This window comes from Mustelus asterias, chromosome 5 (genome assembly GCF_964213995.1).
Source record: "Mustelus asterias chromosome 5, sMusAst1.hap1.1, whole genome shotgun sequence".
In the NCBI taxonomy this organism is placed as follows: Eukaryota; Metazoa; Chordata; class Chondrichthyes; order Carcharhiniformes; family Triakidae; genus Mustelus; species Mustelus asterias.
This window is the reverse complement of record NC_135805.1, coordinates 26,038,500-26,054,976: the sequence shown is the minus strand read 5'-3', so window position 1 is coordinate 26,054,976 and position 16,477 is coordinate 26,038,500. Positions and strand designations below refer to the sequence as shown.

The following is a 16,477-nucleotide window of genomic DNA, read 5'->3' as shown; positions in this document are numbered from 1 at the left end:
AGTCCATTCCTGGTAAATTCTATGCCGCAGATAACTGCAGATCGTTGGCTTTTCAGACTTGCAGCATTGATGATACAAGTGTAAACATTTCCTGTGAACTGGCTGTTAACAAAATAACATTCCATTAACTGTGTGTGCGATGAGTGGAATTTTTCAAAAAAAAAATTCGAAGTGTCACAAAAATCCTGAGGAAGCGGAGTTTCACTCCAGTTCGTTTCAGCGAGCTACTACATGCAATTTTCCCACACTCTGTCAGTTTTTTTGACAGTAGGGAGTTTCTTGCCGATGGGTGGGTCGGGGTGGGGGGGGCGGGGGCGGGGGGGGGAGGGGGGGCGGCAGGGGGAGGGCGTTCGGAGCCTAAGCCTCGGTTTTCAGATTGAAACTCTGGTTTTCAGACTTTTGTGAGAATGAGAATTATTTTGGTAAAATTCCGCCCACTGTGTACAAGTCTACACAGTATATGGGAGACCTGTCAACATCCCCCTCCCCACCTCCTCCCCCTTTAGCTCTCAATATTTATCCTCCAGTAGATGTAGGATAGAGGCCCCTGGGGTTGGTTTCCAAGTATGAGAACCAATATTGCAACAGCCACAGGAAGGTGCTCTTGACTTATTCGGGTTTATGTTATATACACCTTCCACCCAAGGTAAGATATAATAGGGACTTGGCCTTAGAGTTTTATCGTTTTGGTACTTTCCTCCAGCCTTGGAGAGGAGCTTGAACCTGGAAGCTTGTGATTCCAAACAGTGTGCAATCAATTGAACCGTGGCTGACACTATCATAGTGAGCAATGAGACAGGAGAGCTACTTTAGTAATGTAGAATATACGGCACAGAAAGGAGCGCTTTGACCAAACTCGTATCTGCTGATGTTTCTACTCCAGATTTAGTACCATAGAATCCTACAGTGCAGAAGGACGCCATTCGGCCCATCGAGCCTGCACCGACCACAATCCCACCAAGGCCCTGTCCCCATAACCCCATGCATTTACCCTAGCTAGTACTCCCCCACCCCGGACACTAACGGGCAATTTAGCACGGCCAATCCACCTAACCCGCACATCTTTGGACTGTGGGAGGAAACTGGAGCACCCGGGGCAAACCCACGCAGACACGGGGAGAACGTGCAAACTCCACACAGACAGTGATCCAAGCTGGAAATGAAATCCGTGTCCCTGGTGCTGTGAGGCAGCAGTGCTAACCACTGTGCCACCGTGCCGCCCCAGTAAGCCAGTTCAGGTAGTAAAATGAGACTTTTGCAATGTGTTACTAAATGTTTTATGTTATTCATCATTTTTTTTCACAGGGGTTTCCGTTACACGTATGATGCTATCATTGTTATAAATGCTATTTTTATTGGTGGCGATGAGTCCAATCCTTTGATATCCAAGGCAGAGTGGATATTTTTGACTCTGTACTTAGTGGAGATACTGCTGAAACTCTTTGCATATGAACCCAGGGCATTTTTTGCCACGTCTCAATTTTGGAATTGGTAATCTTAATACTACTTTTAAATTTTCTCAGAGTTTAGATCATTTGTGATTCATTCTGGGTGCCTAGCTGTAAATTAACCCCATTTTTATGAATATTCTAGGTTTGACACCCTCATAATCATCGCTGCTTTGCTGGGTACTATTGTCAACACTACTATTAGGTCATGTAAGTATTGAGTTTAGTTTGTACTTGGTTACCAGTGTAACCTTTAAATTATTGGAAATGGATAGGAGGTATATTTAGTGGAAAAGTATAAGTTTAATCATAGAATCCCTACAGTGCAGAAGGAGGCCATTCGACCCATCAAATCCACACCGACAACAATCCCACCGAGGCCTTATCCCCGTAACCCCACATATTTACACCGCTATGCCTGTAACCCACGCATCCTGGGACACTAAGGAGCAATTGAACAAGGCAAATGCACCTAACCCGCACATCTTAGGATTGTGGGAGGAAACCGAAGCACCCGGAGGAAACCCACACAGACACAGGGAGAATGTGCAAACTCCACACAGACAGAGGCCCAAGCCGGGAATTGAACCCAGGTCTCTGGTGCTGTGATGTATCAGTGCTAATCATTGTCCCACCATGGCGCCTTTTAGTGGAGGTCAATATGATACGATATTTCATAGAATCTGATGATGCTGAAGGAGGCTATTCAGCCCATCGTGCTAGTACTGATTACTTGAAAAAAGCAATGCAACTAGTCTGCACTATTTTTTTTAGCCCCATAGCAAGTCAGAGCTATTTCCCACTACTGGGAATGCAGAAGTCTGGATATAACACTGGAGGGTTTTCCACTTCAAAGGATATAGCTGGGAATCTGACTGCCAGCTAGTGGGATGAAAGTGCGCTGGTTCCTACTGCTCTCAGCTGAAAATTATCTCTGAAACTTCCAGATAGCGTCGATCATGGAGCGCGCAGCGATTTCTCCCGCTTACCACCACCTTCTCGAAGGCTATTAGGGATGGGCAATAAATGCGGCCTTGCCAGCGACGCCCCCATTCTGAGGAAATAATTTTAAAAAGATACAAACTGTGCTACACAACAGTGATTTCGATGTCCTTATCCAGAATAAGTCTTTCCTTTTGCCTCTTGCATTCAGTCAGTCATGAATTCGATTTGGTTTGGAAAGTTTTTTTTAGGAGATAATAACGACCAACTATATTTTCTTTTGAGGACTGTATCCATTGTTAGGGTCCCGGACCTGAACCTCAAGTTTTATTATGAAGCCATATTAGACCCCAACCATTTTATTTTGGCATAAACGTGAGGAAAGGCTGCTTCACTCCAGGAGTAATTCCACTGACAAATTAGGAATCTTTTATCAAAACACTTATTCATAACAGTTTAAATGTAACTCTTAATAAAGGAAGCAGCTTAACCATTAATAGTTGAATAACATTTAAAAAATGTAAGGAAACAACTACAATTTCTAACTTGTCACTGTTTCAGTTCCAAATAAGCAACCTTTTTACAGACCTAAAATTCCACTTTAAGTAACGTTAGCAACCATAAGTATACTTGCTATAAAGAATGTAAACCTTGAAGCTTTCAGAGAGATTTTTGTGGGAGAGAACAGCTTGGAGAAAAGCTCTGCCTTCAAATAAACTCCAGCCAGAACTGAGAGCTGTCTTTTTTTTCTCGGCTATAAACCTAGCTCCTCCCATGAACCACATTATCACATGACCCTGTCAGCCAACTTAATCAAAAACCCCAGGGGAAATCTTTATCTATAAACAAAAATCCATTAGCTCACTCCTAAGATGAGTAATTATCCTGCTCTCCCAGCATCTGAATTGTATTCTTGTCAGACATACTGACTACTGTAGAAAGAAGCTGAATTTTAAAACATTCCCCTTTAAATATAAAATATATCAAAATACACTATCACCACCATAGAAAGCTAAATTTTGGGTGTTGAGGTTAAAACTGGTATTTTTTTTTTATTGCTCATTGCTAGTTGCGTTTGCCACCACACTTAAATTACTATGGTCTGTGTGGTGAGGTGCTATTGGATTTCCTTAGTGGTAGACAGATTGTGTTTTGCATGGTTAAGGCAGTGTCATCAGCAGATATGACCTTGCAGGGCTTTGTTTCAGGAAGAGCACTGCTGTAAAATTGGATAACTGGGGTAAATGCATGGGGATAGGGCCTGGGTGGAATTGTGGTTGGTGCAGACTGAATGGTCTCCTTCTGCATTGTAGGATTCTATGATTCTATAACTAGGGTGCCAGGAGTCCTGCAGGATTCTATTATTTAGTGTTTCATGTACTCTCTTCTGAGTCATGATGTGGAGATGCCGGCACTGGACTGGGGTGAACACAGTAAGATTTTAACAACACCAGGTTAAAGTCCAACAGGTTTATTTGGTAGCAAATACTATAAGCTTTCGGAGCGCTGCTCCTTCGTCAGATGGAGTGGAAATGTGCTCTCAAACAGGGCACAGAGACACAAAATCAAGTTACAGAATACTGATTAGAATGCGAATCCCTACAGCCAGCCAGGTCTTAAAGATACAGACAATGTGGGTGGAGGGAGCATTAAGCACAGGTTAAAGAGATGTGTATTGTCTCCAGACAGGACAGCCTGCAAGTCCAGGAGGCAAGCTGTGGGGGTTACTGATAATGTGACATAAATCCAACATCCTGGTTTAGGCCGTCCTCATGTGTGCGGAACTTGGCTATCAGTTTCTGCTCAATGACTCTGCGCTGTCGTGTGTCGTGAAGGTGTGTCGTGTGGCCTTCACGACACACGACAGCGCAGAGTCATTGAGCAGAAACTGATAGCCAAGTTCCGCACACATGAGGACGGCCTCAACCGGGATATTGGGTTCATGTCACACTATCTGTAATCCCCACAGCTTGCCTGGAGTCTCACTGGCTGTCCTGTCTGGAGACAATACACATCTCTTTAACCTGTGCTTAATGCTCCCTCCACCCACATTGTCTGAATCTTTAAGACCTGGCTGGCTGTAGGGATTCGCATTCTAATCAGTATTCTGTAACTTGATTTTGTGTCTCTATGCCCTGTTTGAGAGCACATTTCCACTCCATCTGATGAAGGAGCAGCGCTCCGAAAGCTTATGGTATTTGTTACCAAATAAACCTGTTGGACTTTAATCTGGTGTTGTTAAAACTCTTACTCTCTTCTGAGTGCCAGCGTACACATATTGAGATGGTGGCTCATTGTTCTGCAAGGTAGTTGTGTGTCTTTCCTGTGTCGTACACAAGTGTTGTGCCCACAAAGGCCATAGTGGTCTTCAGTTGGCACTGGATGCTTGCTTCGATGTGTGCTGTAATGTTACCACTTTTTCGTTCTCCAAAAGCCAGCCTGCTACTTTGGGGTGGTTGACTTGTTAATAGGGGCTAGCTTATGGACTGCACAGCCAGATTTTCTCACCATATTGTCCAGTACATTTTAAGAAAATAATCCTGGAGGCATGTCCCATGCTGGTGGACAGGGTGTGTAAAAGTCGGCAGTCTCAGGGAGATGGGGGCGCCCTTTTAAAAGGGTTTAAAACAAAAAGGGAAACCCCCCCCCCCCCCTCCCAAGCATGGACGCAGGCAAACCCCCTCCTGGAGCTCCAGAGGGAACCCCCCCACCAAACCTGGCACTACATTGTTGGGGCAGTGTCAGGGTACTGCTCGGGCATGACTCTCTTCTCCCCCAGGCTCATACTGAACTGTGCATCTCCGGGCAGTTTCCCTTTGCCTGGCTCACATTCTTAAAAACCTGTTTTTAAACCTCGCTGACGTGAGGGGCGATCCCAATGTGGGGGGACAATACAGCAGGGAAACTTGCTAATGAGATTTAAATAAGGTTCCTGACCTTCCTGAGCAGGAAACTCAATACATCAGTGGCAGAAGGTGGGAACAATCGTGTCCCAAAGTCTCACCAGCAAGAATCTGGCATTTGGCCTCTTGCAGGATTTCGCGCCCATGTTGCTGTGGGCACAAAATCCCAGCCTTTGTACACTCCTCACAACTTGCTTTCCTACTTATTTTATTGTTAGTAAATGTGGCCACAATACAACTGGTCACTTTATTTATCCAATAAGTCATTAATTTGGATCATAAATAGTTGAGTCTCCAATATTGAACCATGTGGTACTCCGCTAATTAACATTTGCTATTGTGTAAATGACCCATTTATCCTGATTCTTTCCTGTCAGTTAACCAGCCTCTACCTTGCTAATGTATCACCCCAACAACATATATCTTATCTTGTGTAGCAACCTTTTTAGGTGGCACTTTATTGAATTTCTTTTGGAAATCCAGATACATTACATCTACTGGTTCCCCTTTATCTACCCTCTTGTTTCATCTTCACAGAACTCTAATAAATTTGTCAATCACTATATCCCTTGCACAAATCCACGGTGACTCTGCCTGTTAGTATCATAATATGTCTTGCTACTCCCTATTTAATAGTGGATTCTAGTATTTTCGCAGTGGCTGATATTAGGCTGCCTGCCCTATGGTTTCCTACTTTTCTGCTTTCCTCCTTTCTTGAGCAGAGGTGTAAACTTTGCGGTTTTCCAATCTGCTGCGATTGTTCCAGAATCTAGGAAATTTTGGAAGATTACAATGAATGCATCTACATTCTCTGCACCCACTTCTTTTAAAACCATAGGCTGCAGGCAATCGGGTCCAGTTGACTTGTCAGCCTTGAGTTCCATTAGTTTCCTTATGACTATTTCTCTAGTGATGGTGATTGTTTTAGGTTTCCCATTTGTAGATGGTAGACAGGCTTTGGGGAGTCAGGAGGTGAGTTACTCACGATAGAATTGTCAGTCACAGACCTGCTCTTGTAGCTACAACATTTATTTGGTTGGTCCAGTTCAGTTTCTGGTCAATGGTAACTTGCCCCAGAAGTTTGATAGTCTGGGATTCAATGATGGTAATGCCACTGAATGTCAAGGGTTATGGTTAGATTCTCTTGTTGGAGATGATCCTTGCTCGCCACTTGACTGTAACACATTCTGCACGCTCTCGTTTCCTTCTCTACGAACGGTATGCTTTGTCTGTATAGCGTGCAAGAAACAACATTTTTCACTGTATGCTAATACATGTGACAATAATAAATCCAATCAAACTTGTGTGTTGGGAATGTTACTTGCCACTTATTGGCCCAAGGCTAACCGTGGTCCAGGTCTTGTTGCAGAGGACACAGACTACCTCAGTATCTGCGGCGTTGTGAATAGAACTGAAAACTGCACCGTCATCAGTGAATAACCCCACTTTGACCATATGATGGTGGGAAGATCCTTCATTGATGATGACTGGGCCTAGAATAGCTATCCTGAGCTGCAATTATATCCTTGGACTGAGATTATTCGCCTCCAACGATCACAGCCATCTTTGTTTTGTACTATGACTCCGGCCAACGGAGAGTTTTTCCATTGAATCTCACTGACTTTGGTCAAATACTGTCTTGCTGTCAGGGTCCGTCACGCCCCACTCAACCTCGCCTCTTTCAAAGAGTTTTGCATTAGACTGTAAAATGGATGTTGGGAGTCAACAATGTTTGATATGCCTTTAGCTTCCTCCTTATGAAACCCTTTCAAATGTATTAAGATTTAGTTCAGACAATTGAAATGCATTTATTTTATGGCATGATTGCCAGAACAGTCTCTTTAATTCTGAGGGTTTTTTTTTCTTTGTTGCCTTCTCAGCAGGTGGATACAGCAGTCAACAGGTCTTGGATATTGTCTTCATCCTGAGAGTGCTTCGATTAATCAGGATCATTGACAGTTTCCAGAGGTAGAGACTGAACTTTTTATACAAGTTAACCTCTGAGAGCTTGTTCGGCATGTCCATTATCATGTAGCATTGGTGCTGAAGTTTGGGGTGGGACAGTGCAGTTTTTAATCTAACATCTAGCTTGGTTCTCTTGTTATGCTGCTTATCTGAGTTAAATAGTGCGTTCACTCAGACTTTATCTGTCTTTCATTATGTGAAAACTTCCACGTTACCATCTGTCCCTTCTCCAGTGAGAATAGATTCAGTTGATTGAGCATTTGGTTGTAACTTGGAACCATTTTAGTTTGCTGATGTCTTTTAGGAACGGAAATCTGCCGTCCTTACCTGGTCTGGCTTACATGTGACTCCAGAGCCACAGCAATGTGGTTGATCCTTGACTGACCTCTGAAATGGCCAAGCGAGTCATTCAGTTCAAGGGGAATTTGGGATGGGTAATAAATGCTGGCCTTGTCAGTGAAGGCCATGTGCCATGAAAGGATAAAAGACATGAACTCAGGGCACGGATGGGTACGTGGGACTGGGATATTATAGCAATTACTGAAACATGGCTAAGGGAGGGACAGGACTGGCAGCTTAATGTTCCAGGGTACAGATGCTATAGGAAAGATAGAACAGGAGGTAAGAGAGGAGGGGGAGTTGCACTTTTGATTAGGGAAAGCATCACGGCCGTACTGAGGGGGGATATATCCCAGGGTTCAGCCACTGAGTCTACATGGGTGGAACTTAGAAATAAGAAGGGGGAAGTCACTTTGATAGGGCTGTACTATAGGCCCCCAAATAGTCGGCGGGAAATTGAGGAGCAAATATGTAAGGAGATTTCCTCGGGTGGATGGAGCTATTACAAGGGGGCATAACTATAGGGTTCATGGTGGGAGATATAGGAAGGATATCAGAGGTAGGTTCTTTACGCAGAGTGGTTGGGGTGTGGAATGGACTGCCTGCAGTGATAGTGGAGTCAGACACTTTAGGAACATTTAAGCGGTTATTGGATAGGCACATGGAGCACACCAGGATGATAGGGAGTGGGGTAGCTTGATCTTGGTTTCAGATAAAGCTCGGCACAACATCGTGGGCCGAAGAGTCTGTTCTGTGCTGTACTGTTCTATGTTCTATGAGATTACAGATAGCTCCAAGAAAAATAGGGTGGTAATAGTCGGAGATTTTAACTTTCCCAACATTGACTGGGACAGCCATAGTATTAGAGGGTTGGATGGAGAGAAATTTGTTGAGGGTATTCAGGAGGAATTTCTCTTTCAGTATGTGGATGGCCCGACTAGAGAGGGGGCAAAACTTGACGACCTCTTGGGAAATAAGGAAGGGCAGGTGACAGAAGTGTTAGTGAGGGATCACTTTGGGACCAGTGACCATAATTCTATTGGTTTTAAGATAGCTATGGAGAATGATAGGTCTGTCCCAAAAGTTAAAATTCTAAATTGGGGCAAGGCCAATTTTGATGGTATCAGGCAGGAACTTCCAAAAGTTAATTGGGGGAAGGCAAAGGGACGAGACATTGGTAAGGCCACACTTGGAATACTGTGTACAGTTCTGGCCACCCTATTATAGAAAGGATATTATTAAACTAGAAAGAGTACAGAAAAGATTTACTAGGATGCTACCGGGACTTGATGAATTGAGTTATAAGGAGAGGCTGAATAGACTGGGACTTTTCTCTCTGGAGCGTAGGAGGCTGAGGGGTGACCTTATAGAGGTCTATAAAATAATGAGGGGAATAGACAAGGTAGATAGTCAACATCTTTTCCCAAAGGTAGGGAAACTAGACGGCATAGGTTTAAGGTGAGAGGGGAGAGATACAAAAGTGTCCAGAGGGGCAATTTTTTCACAGAGGGTGGCGAGTGTCTGGAAATTGCTGTCAGAGGTAGGAGTAGAGGCGGGTACAATTTTATCTTTTAAAAAACATTTAGTTACATGGATACGATGGGTATAGAGGGATATGGGCCAAATGCGTGCAATTGGGATTAGCTCAGGGGTTTAAAAAAAAAGTGGCATGGACAAGTTGGGCTGAAGGGCCTGTTTCCATGTTGTAAACCTCTATGAATAACTCACTCATAGTGACCAAGCTGCACGATGTCTCGTCCAGCTAAGCTCACTTTTTTATTATTCATACAATGCCAAAGTAACATGTTTAACTTCCAGTCCATTGACCTGGAAATGCTCCCAAGTATTTGATTTTGTCAGATTGATAACTAGCATACAGATGCTTTCACAATATAATTAGTAATCAATCCCAAACTAGGGCTGTGTTCCCTAGCTATTTAAGGAGTGATTTGTGAGTTGCAAAATAGGACATTTCATCATTTTATCTCTTGTTTTCATTTATCCTCACATGCCTGGTTTTCATAGAATCATAGAATCCTACAGTGCAGAAGGAGGCCATTTGGCCCATCCAGTCTGCACTGACTGCAATCTCCCACGCCCTATTCCCATAAACCCATATATTTACCCTAGATGGTCTCCCTGACACTAAGGAGCAATTTGGCATGGCCAATCCACCTAACCCATGTTTTTTGAAGTGTGGGAGGAAACCCACGCAGACATGGGGAGAATGTGCAAACTCCGCACAAACCAAGCCAGGAATCGAACCCGGGTCCCTGACGCTGTGAGGCAGCAGTTCCTATTCTTCGCTGCACAGTGAACAGCGCACACTTTCAGCAACTTACTACGAAACAAGATGTGTATAAACCTAAACCTTCAAGGGCAGGTAACAACTAACCACAAATAGAAGTTATAGATGAGTGCAAACATCAGTGGAGTGTATTTCTGGAATTGAGGAAACTTCTACGATTAAAAACGATTGTTCAAGGGCGGCGCAGTGGTTAGCATTGCTGCCTCTCAGCTCCAGGGACCTGGGTTCGATGGGTCACTCTGTGTGGAGTTTGCCCGTTCTCCCTATGTCTGCGTGAGCTTCCTCCGGGTGCTCTGGTTTCTTCCCACCGTCTGAAAGATGTGCTGGTTAGGTGCATTGGCCATGCTAAATTCTCCCTCATTGTACCTGAACAGGCGCCAGAGTGTGGCGACTAGAGGATTTTCACAGTAACTTCATTGCAGTGTTAATGTAAACCCACTTGTGACACTAATAAATAAATTAAATATAAATATTGTTCATTTTTTCTTTCTCGAGACGGAAACTTTAGAAGGGGCTCCGATAAATATGTAAGATTTTCAGTGGTGGAGGCAGAAGGGAAAAATTACATTTTTGTGAAGGCCTTTGCACAGAATCTCTGAAAAGATTATTCTGTACTTTATTTTTAAAGTCTCTACATTTGCTTTCTTTTAAAGATTCAGAGTTCTGCTGAATACACTGATAAATCTTATTCCCACAATGCTGACCTATGCAGGACTTATTGTGGTAAGTAATTGTGCTACTTGACATTTGGATCAATCAGCTCTCTTTTTAAAAAAAAAATTAATGTGAATGCATTTCCCTTTAGGTCGTATACTATATATTTGCGATAGTTGGAATGGAAGCATTCAAAGGCAGAATTCGATTTTATGGTGCTAATTCCAGTGACCCTGCAGCCAAGTATTGTGGGAATCCAGCACTGAAGGGGTCTCAGTTTGCCGCTCTTAGATACTGCAAGAATAACTTCAATAATATTGTTTCAGCATTCATTTTGCTGATTGAATTAACGGTGGTCAATCAATGGCATGATATCCTTTTTTATCGTTCCAAATAATTGTTCTTTCCCTAATGTTCTGCAGGAGAGGAAATCTGTCGTCCTTACCTGGTCTGACCTGTGTGTGACTCCAGAACCACAGCAGTGTGGTTGACTTTCAAATGGCCCTAGCAAGCCACTCTGGGTGATGAGAGATGGGCAACAAATGCTGGCCCAGCCAGTGACGCCCACATCCCATGAACAAATATTTTTTTAAAAACTGAATTGTAAGTCTTTGAGAAGATGAGAATGTTGTGGAGGCTTTGGAGAGGGTACAGAAAAGATTTACTAGGATGTTGTCTGGTATGGAGGGCATTAGCTATGAGTTGAGCTTTTGGAGAAACTTGGTTTGTTCTCACTGGAGCGATGGAAGTTGAGGGGCGACCTGATAGAAGTCTACAAGATTATGAGGGGCATGGACAGAGTGGATAGTCAGAAGCTTTCTCCCACGGTGGAAGAGTCAATTACTAGGGGGCACAGGTTTAAGGTGTGAGCGGCAGGGTTCAAAGGAGATGTATGAGGCAAGTTTTTTTTAACACAGGAGGTGGTGAGCGCCTGGAACTCGCTGCCACGGGAGGTAGTGGAAGCAGATATGATGGTGACTTTTAAGGGACGTCTTGACAAATAGGATGGGAATAGAGTGATATGGCCCCCGGAAGGGTAGGGGGTTTTAGCTCAGACAGCATGGTCGGTGCAGGCTTGGAGGGCTGAAGGGCCTGTTCCTGTGCTGTAATTTTCTTTGTTCTTTGAGTTATCTCAACCAAGAAGTGTTAGAGCAAGATAATGTCTTGTCACCATTTTTGTTTAACACTTATTTATTTCTGTAACGTATGTAAAATATCAGGAGTCATTTTTAAGAGTTGGGGAAATTAAAATAAAATCATAGATCTAAGTTATGATGTTCTTAGGAACAATTATTTTACGGGAAATAACAGCTAACCTTAATCCTCCAACTTTTCTGTGGTGAGATTGAGGTAGACAATATGGAAGAATAAAAGACAGCAGCCTTTCTGTGGAACTGAACACACCCAGGCATGGTGATGAAGGAGTCTGGGACATTTGGTTGTAAGGTTACGATTCGGTGAGATGGCTGCTTGATTAGTCTGTAGGGCAGCTCTCGCAGCTTTTAATTTGTTCTCAGTTATCAACACTGGCAGCCCCTGTTTATTGCCAACCTACGATGACAATGGTGTTGAATCACTGTTGTCAGTGAGCAGTTTGATGCAACTGTTTCAGGGAAGGTCAGAATCGGCCATATTGGTATGGGACTGGAGTCGGGAAGAATAGTCTTGGTTAAGGACAGCAAGTTTCTCAAAGGACATTTTTATGTTGGGTTTTTAAGGCAATATAACAACTACATTGGCACGTTTACTCATACCGATTTTCATTTCTAGATTTTTAAAAACAAAATTTAAATTGGCAAATGCGATAGTGAATTTTGACTTCTTACTCCCTGAATTGTAAATCTGATTACCAGTGTGCTATAGTAACATTGAGAAAGAAATACATTGAATTGACTTGGTGGATCAATTGCATATAGATTTTCAGTTCATTACATTCCCAATAGTTCAGACTTTTATTACCTTCACTACTTTTGTTTTTGGACTCCTTGACGATAATACTTCTTGCAACTGGATTTGTGAAAGTAACTCACTTAACTGCAAGGATCTTTTTTGTCATCTTTCACATAATGGTTGTCATTATACTTATCAAGTAAGTCCAATATATTGACTTTAGAAATTACACAGATATACTTTGGTTTGTCAACATGAATGTGATTACTTTTTTTTCCTCCTTCGAAAGCATCTTTGTAGCATTTGTGTTGGAAGCATTTTTTGTGGAATACTCATTGGCCAGAAGTGCAGTAGAAACTGCTGTTGAGAAGAAAATTCAAGAGCTTGGAATGGGAGATTGCACGTAAGTAAAGCAGGGATAACGGTGTTGTTCAAAAGTTTGTGTCAAATATTCTTTTTAAACATATACATATTTAATTTAGGGACCAGCCAGCTGGAAACCTAGTTGAGGTTCTGGAAAATGACCTTGGCAACACTGATGATACTGACTTGAAATCCAGATTGAGATTTAGAATAGCTTCAATTCGTAAGTATATATAATTGAAATGTTTTTTTTCCAGTCTATGAATAACAGCCACTGCTGTCTCAACCAGGTTCCTGTACCCCATTGCCTTTGTTTCACCGTGCTGCCTTTATCATTTTGTCAGAAGGGAACAAGATCACTGAATTAGTATCACTTCCAGATAGGATTTATAGTTATTTGGAGAGTAATGAATTGATAGGTGATAGTCAGCATGGTTTTGTGGCAGGTAGGTCGTGCCTTACTAACCTTATTGAGTTTTTTGAGAAAGTGACCAAGGAGGTGGATGGGGGCAAGGCAGTGGACGTGGTATATATGGATTTTAGTAAGGCGTTTGATAAGGTTCACCATGGTAGGCTTCTGCAGAAAATGCAGATGTATGGGATTGGGGGTGATGTAGGAAATTGGATCAGGAATTGGCTAGCGGATAGGAAACAGAGGGTGGTGGTTGATAGTAAATATTCATCATGGAGTGCGGTTACAAGTGGTGTACCTCAAGGATCTGTTTTGGGGCCACTGCTGTTTGTAATATTTATTAATGATCTGGATGAGGGTATAGTTGGGTGGATTAGCAAATTTGCTGATGACACCAAAGTCGGTGGTGTGGTAGACAGTGAGGAAGGGTGTCGTAGTTTGCAGGAAGACTTAGACAGGTTGCAAAGTTGGGCCGAGAGGTGGCGGATGGAGTTTAATGTGGAGAAGTGTGAGGTAATTCACTTTGGTAGGAATAACAGATGTGTTGAGTATAGGGCTAACGGGAGGACTTTGAATAGTGTGGAGGAGCAGAGGGATCTAGGTGTATGTGTGCATAGATCCCTGAAAGTTGGGAATCAAGTAGATAAGGTTGTTAAGAAGGCATATGGTGTCTTGGCGTTTATTGGTAGGGGGATTGAATTTAGGAGTCGTAGCGTTATGTTGCAACTGTACACAACTCTGGTGCGGCCGCACTTGGAGTACTGTGTGCAGTTCTGGTCCCCACATTACAGGAAGGATGTGGAGGCTTTGGAGAGGGTGCAGAGGAGGTTTACCAGGATGTTGCCTGGTATGGAGGGGAGATCCTATGAGGAGAGGCTGAGGGATTTGGGATTGTTTTCGCTGGAAAGGCGGCGGCTAAGAGGGGATCTTATTGAAACATATAAGATGATTAGAGGTTTAGATAGGGTGGATAGTGATAGCCTTTTTCCTCTGATGGAGAAATCCAGCACGAGGGGGCATGGCTTTAAATTGAGGGGGGGTAGTTATAGAACCGATGTCAGGGGTAGGTTCTTTACCCAGAGGGTGGTGAGGGATTGGAATGCCCTGCCAGCATCAGTAGTAAATGCGCCTAGTTTGGGGGCGTTTAAGAGATCCGTAGATAAGTTCATGGACGAAAAGAAATTGGTTTAGGTTGGAGGGTCACAGTTTTTTTTTAACTGGTCGGTGCAACATCGTGGGCCGAAGGGCCTGTTCTGCGCTGTAATGTTCTATGTTCTATGTTCCACTTCACCTGATCTCATTGCATTAATTGACTTTGAATACAGAGTTGAGGCACTGGGATTTTAAACTGGCTTGTTTGTAAGTACTATATATATGGGATATTTGTCCTTCAAGATGATTGCTCAATGGAGAATCAGACATGACTTTTTTCGATCTCCCCCCAACTTACGACCATAAACTAGACATTTTGCCTTCTAAATCCCATCCTTAGGGATGGGATTTACGACCATTTAGAAAGATGCGGTTTAATCCGGGATAGTCAGCACGGATTTGTGAAGGGCAAATCGTGCCTCACAAATTTGATAGAATTTTTTGAGGAGGTAACTAGGTGTGTTGATGAAGGTAGGGCGGTTGTCATATACATGGATTTTAGTAAGGCGTTTGATAAGGTCCCCCATGGTCGGCTTATGATGAAAGTAAGGAGGTGTGGGATAGAGGGAAAGTTGGCCGATTGGATAGGTAACTGGCTGTCTGATCGAAGACAGAGGGTGGTGGTGGATGGAAAATTTTCGGACTGGAGGCAGGTTGCTAGCGGAGTGCCGCAGGGATCGGTGCTTGGTCCTCTGCTCTTTGTGATTTTTATTAATGACTTAGAGGAGGGGGCTGAAGGGTGGATCAGTAAATTTGCTGATGACACCAAGATTGGTGGAGTAGTGGATGAGGTGGAGGGGTGTTGTAGGCTGCAAAGAGACATAGATAGGATGCAAAGCTGGGCTGAAAAATGGCAAATGGAGTTTAACCCTGATAAATGTGAGGTGATTCATTTTGGTAGGACTAATTTAAATGTGGATTACAGGGTCAAAGGTAGGGTTCTGAAGACTGTGGAGGAACAGAGAGATCTTGGGGTCCATATCCACAGATCTCTAAAGGTTGCCACTCAAGTGGATAGAGCTGTGAAGAAGGCATATAGTGTGTTAGCTTTTATTAACAGGGGGTTGGAGTTTAAGAGCCGTGGGGTTATGCTGCAACTGTACAGGACCTTGGTGAGACCGCATTTGGAATATTGCGTGCAGTTCTGGTCACCTCACTATAAGAAGGATGTGGAAGCGCTGGAAAGAGTGCAGAGGAGATTTACCAGGATGCTGCCTGGTTTGGAGTGTCGGTCTTATGAGGAAAGGTTGAGGGAGCTGGGGCTGTTCTCTCTGGAGCGGAGGAGATTGAGGGGAGACTTAATAGAGGTTTATAAAATGATGAAGGGGATAGATCGAGTGAACGTTCAAAGACTATTTCCTCGGGTGGATGGAGCTATTACAAGGGGGCATAACTATAGGGTTCATGGTGGGAGATATAGGAAGGATATCAGAGGTAGGTTCTTCACGCAGAGAGTGGTTGGGGTGTGGAATGGACTGCCTGCAGTGATAGTGGAGTCAGACACTTTAGGAACATTTAAGCGGTTATTGGATAGGCACATGGAGCACACCAGGATGGTAGGGAGTGGGATAGCTTGATCTTGGTTTCAGATGAAGGTCGGCACAACATCGTGGGCCGAAGGGCCTGTTCTGTGCTGTACTGTTCTATGTTCTATGTTTGCAAATTTTAGACAATTCTAAATCAGTTACCAAAATATTACATATCATGTGATAGCTTCACCTCCTGAAGGTGAGAATCTATTGTGGATTTCAGCATTCCATGACATTTTGAGCATGTTGCAGCAAGTGTGATTGACTTTTATTATCCATTAACACTCCTAGGCTTGTGACAAGATGGTAGAGGGTGGATATTGGGTACATATAAAGACTGCAGTAGTATTGATCAAATACAAATGAATACTGTTTTGTTTGATTGGACTTATGAATTTTAAGATGTTGAAGATAGGAATTGGCTATCAATATCTAATGCAAAGTTCCTCTTCCTGGGAGAATTGCCAAAATGCAAAAAATGCTGGCTTAACCAGCGATGTCCACATTCTCTGAATGAATGGAAAAGGCTTTTTTGAAGCACATTATATGGCTTCAGGGTCTGGTGTACCTGC

General features: G+C 43.3%; 1 protein-coding gene across 1 annotated transcript in view; it reads left to right on the top strand.

Moving 5' to 3' along the window:
• The window catches only part of tpcn3 (two pore segment channel 3), a 55,390-nt gene that overhangs the window by 38,243 nt on the left and 670 nt on the right, over window positions 1–16,477 (top strand). Inside the window, exons 11-18 of the mRNA XM_078212304.1 lie at window positions 1,306–1,491; window positions 1,594–1,658; window positions 7,174–7,261; window positions 10,559–10,628; window positions 10,711–10,930; window positions 12,558–12,648; window positions 12,739–12,852; window positions 12,932–13,035. Of these exons, the coding sequence (XP_078068430.1) occupies window positions 1,306–1,491; window positions 1,594–1,658; window positions 7,174–7,261; window positions 10,559–10,628; window positions 10,711–10,930; window positions 12,558–12,648; window positions 12,739–12,852; window positions 12,932–13,035 (938 nt within the window). The remainder of the gene's footprint in view (window positions 1–1,305; window positions 1,492–1,593; window positions 1,659–7,173; window positions 7,262–10,558; window positions 10,629–10,710; window positions 10,931–12,557; window positions 12,649–12,738; window positions 12,853–12,931; window positions 13,036–16,477) is intronic.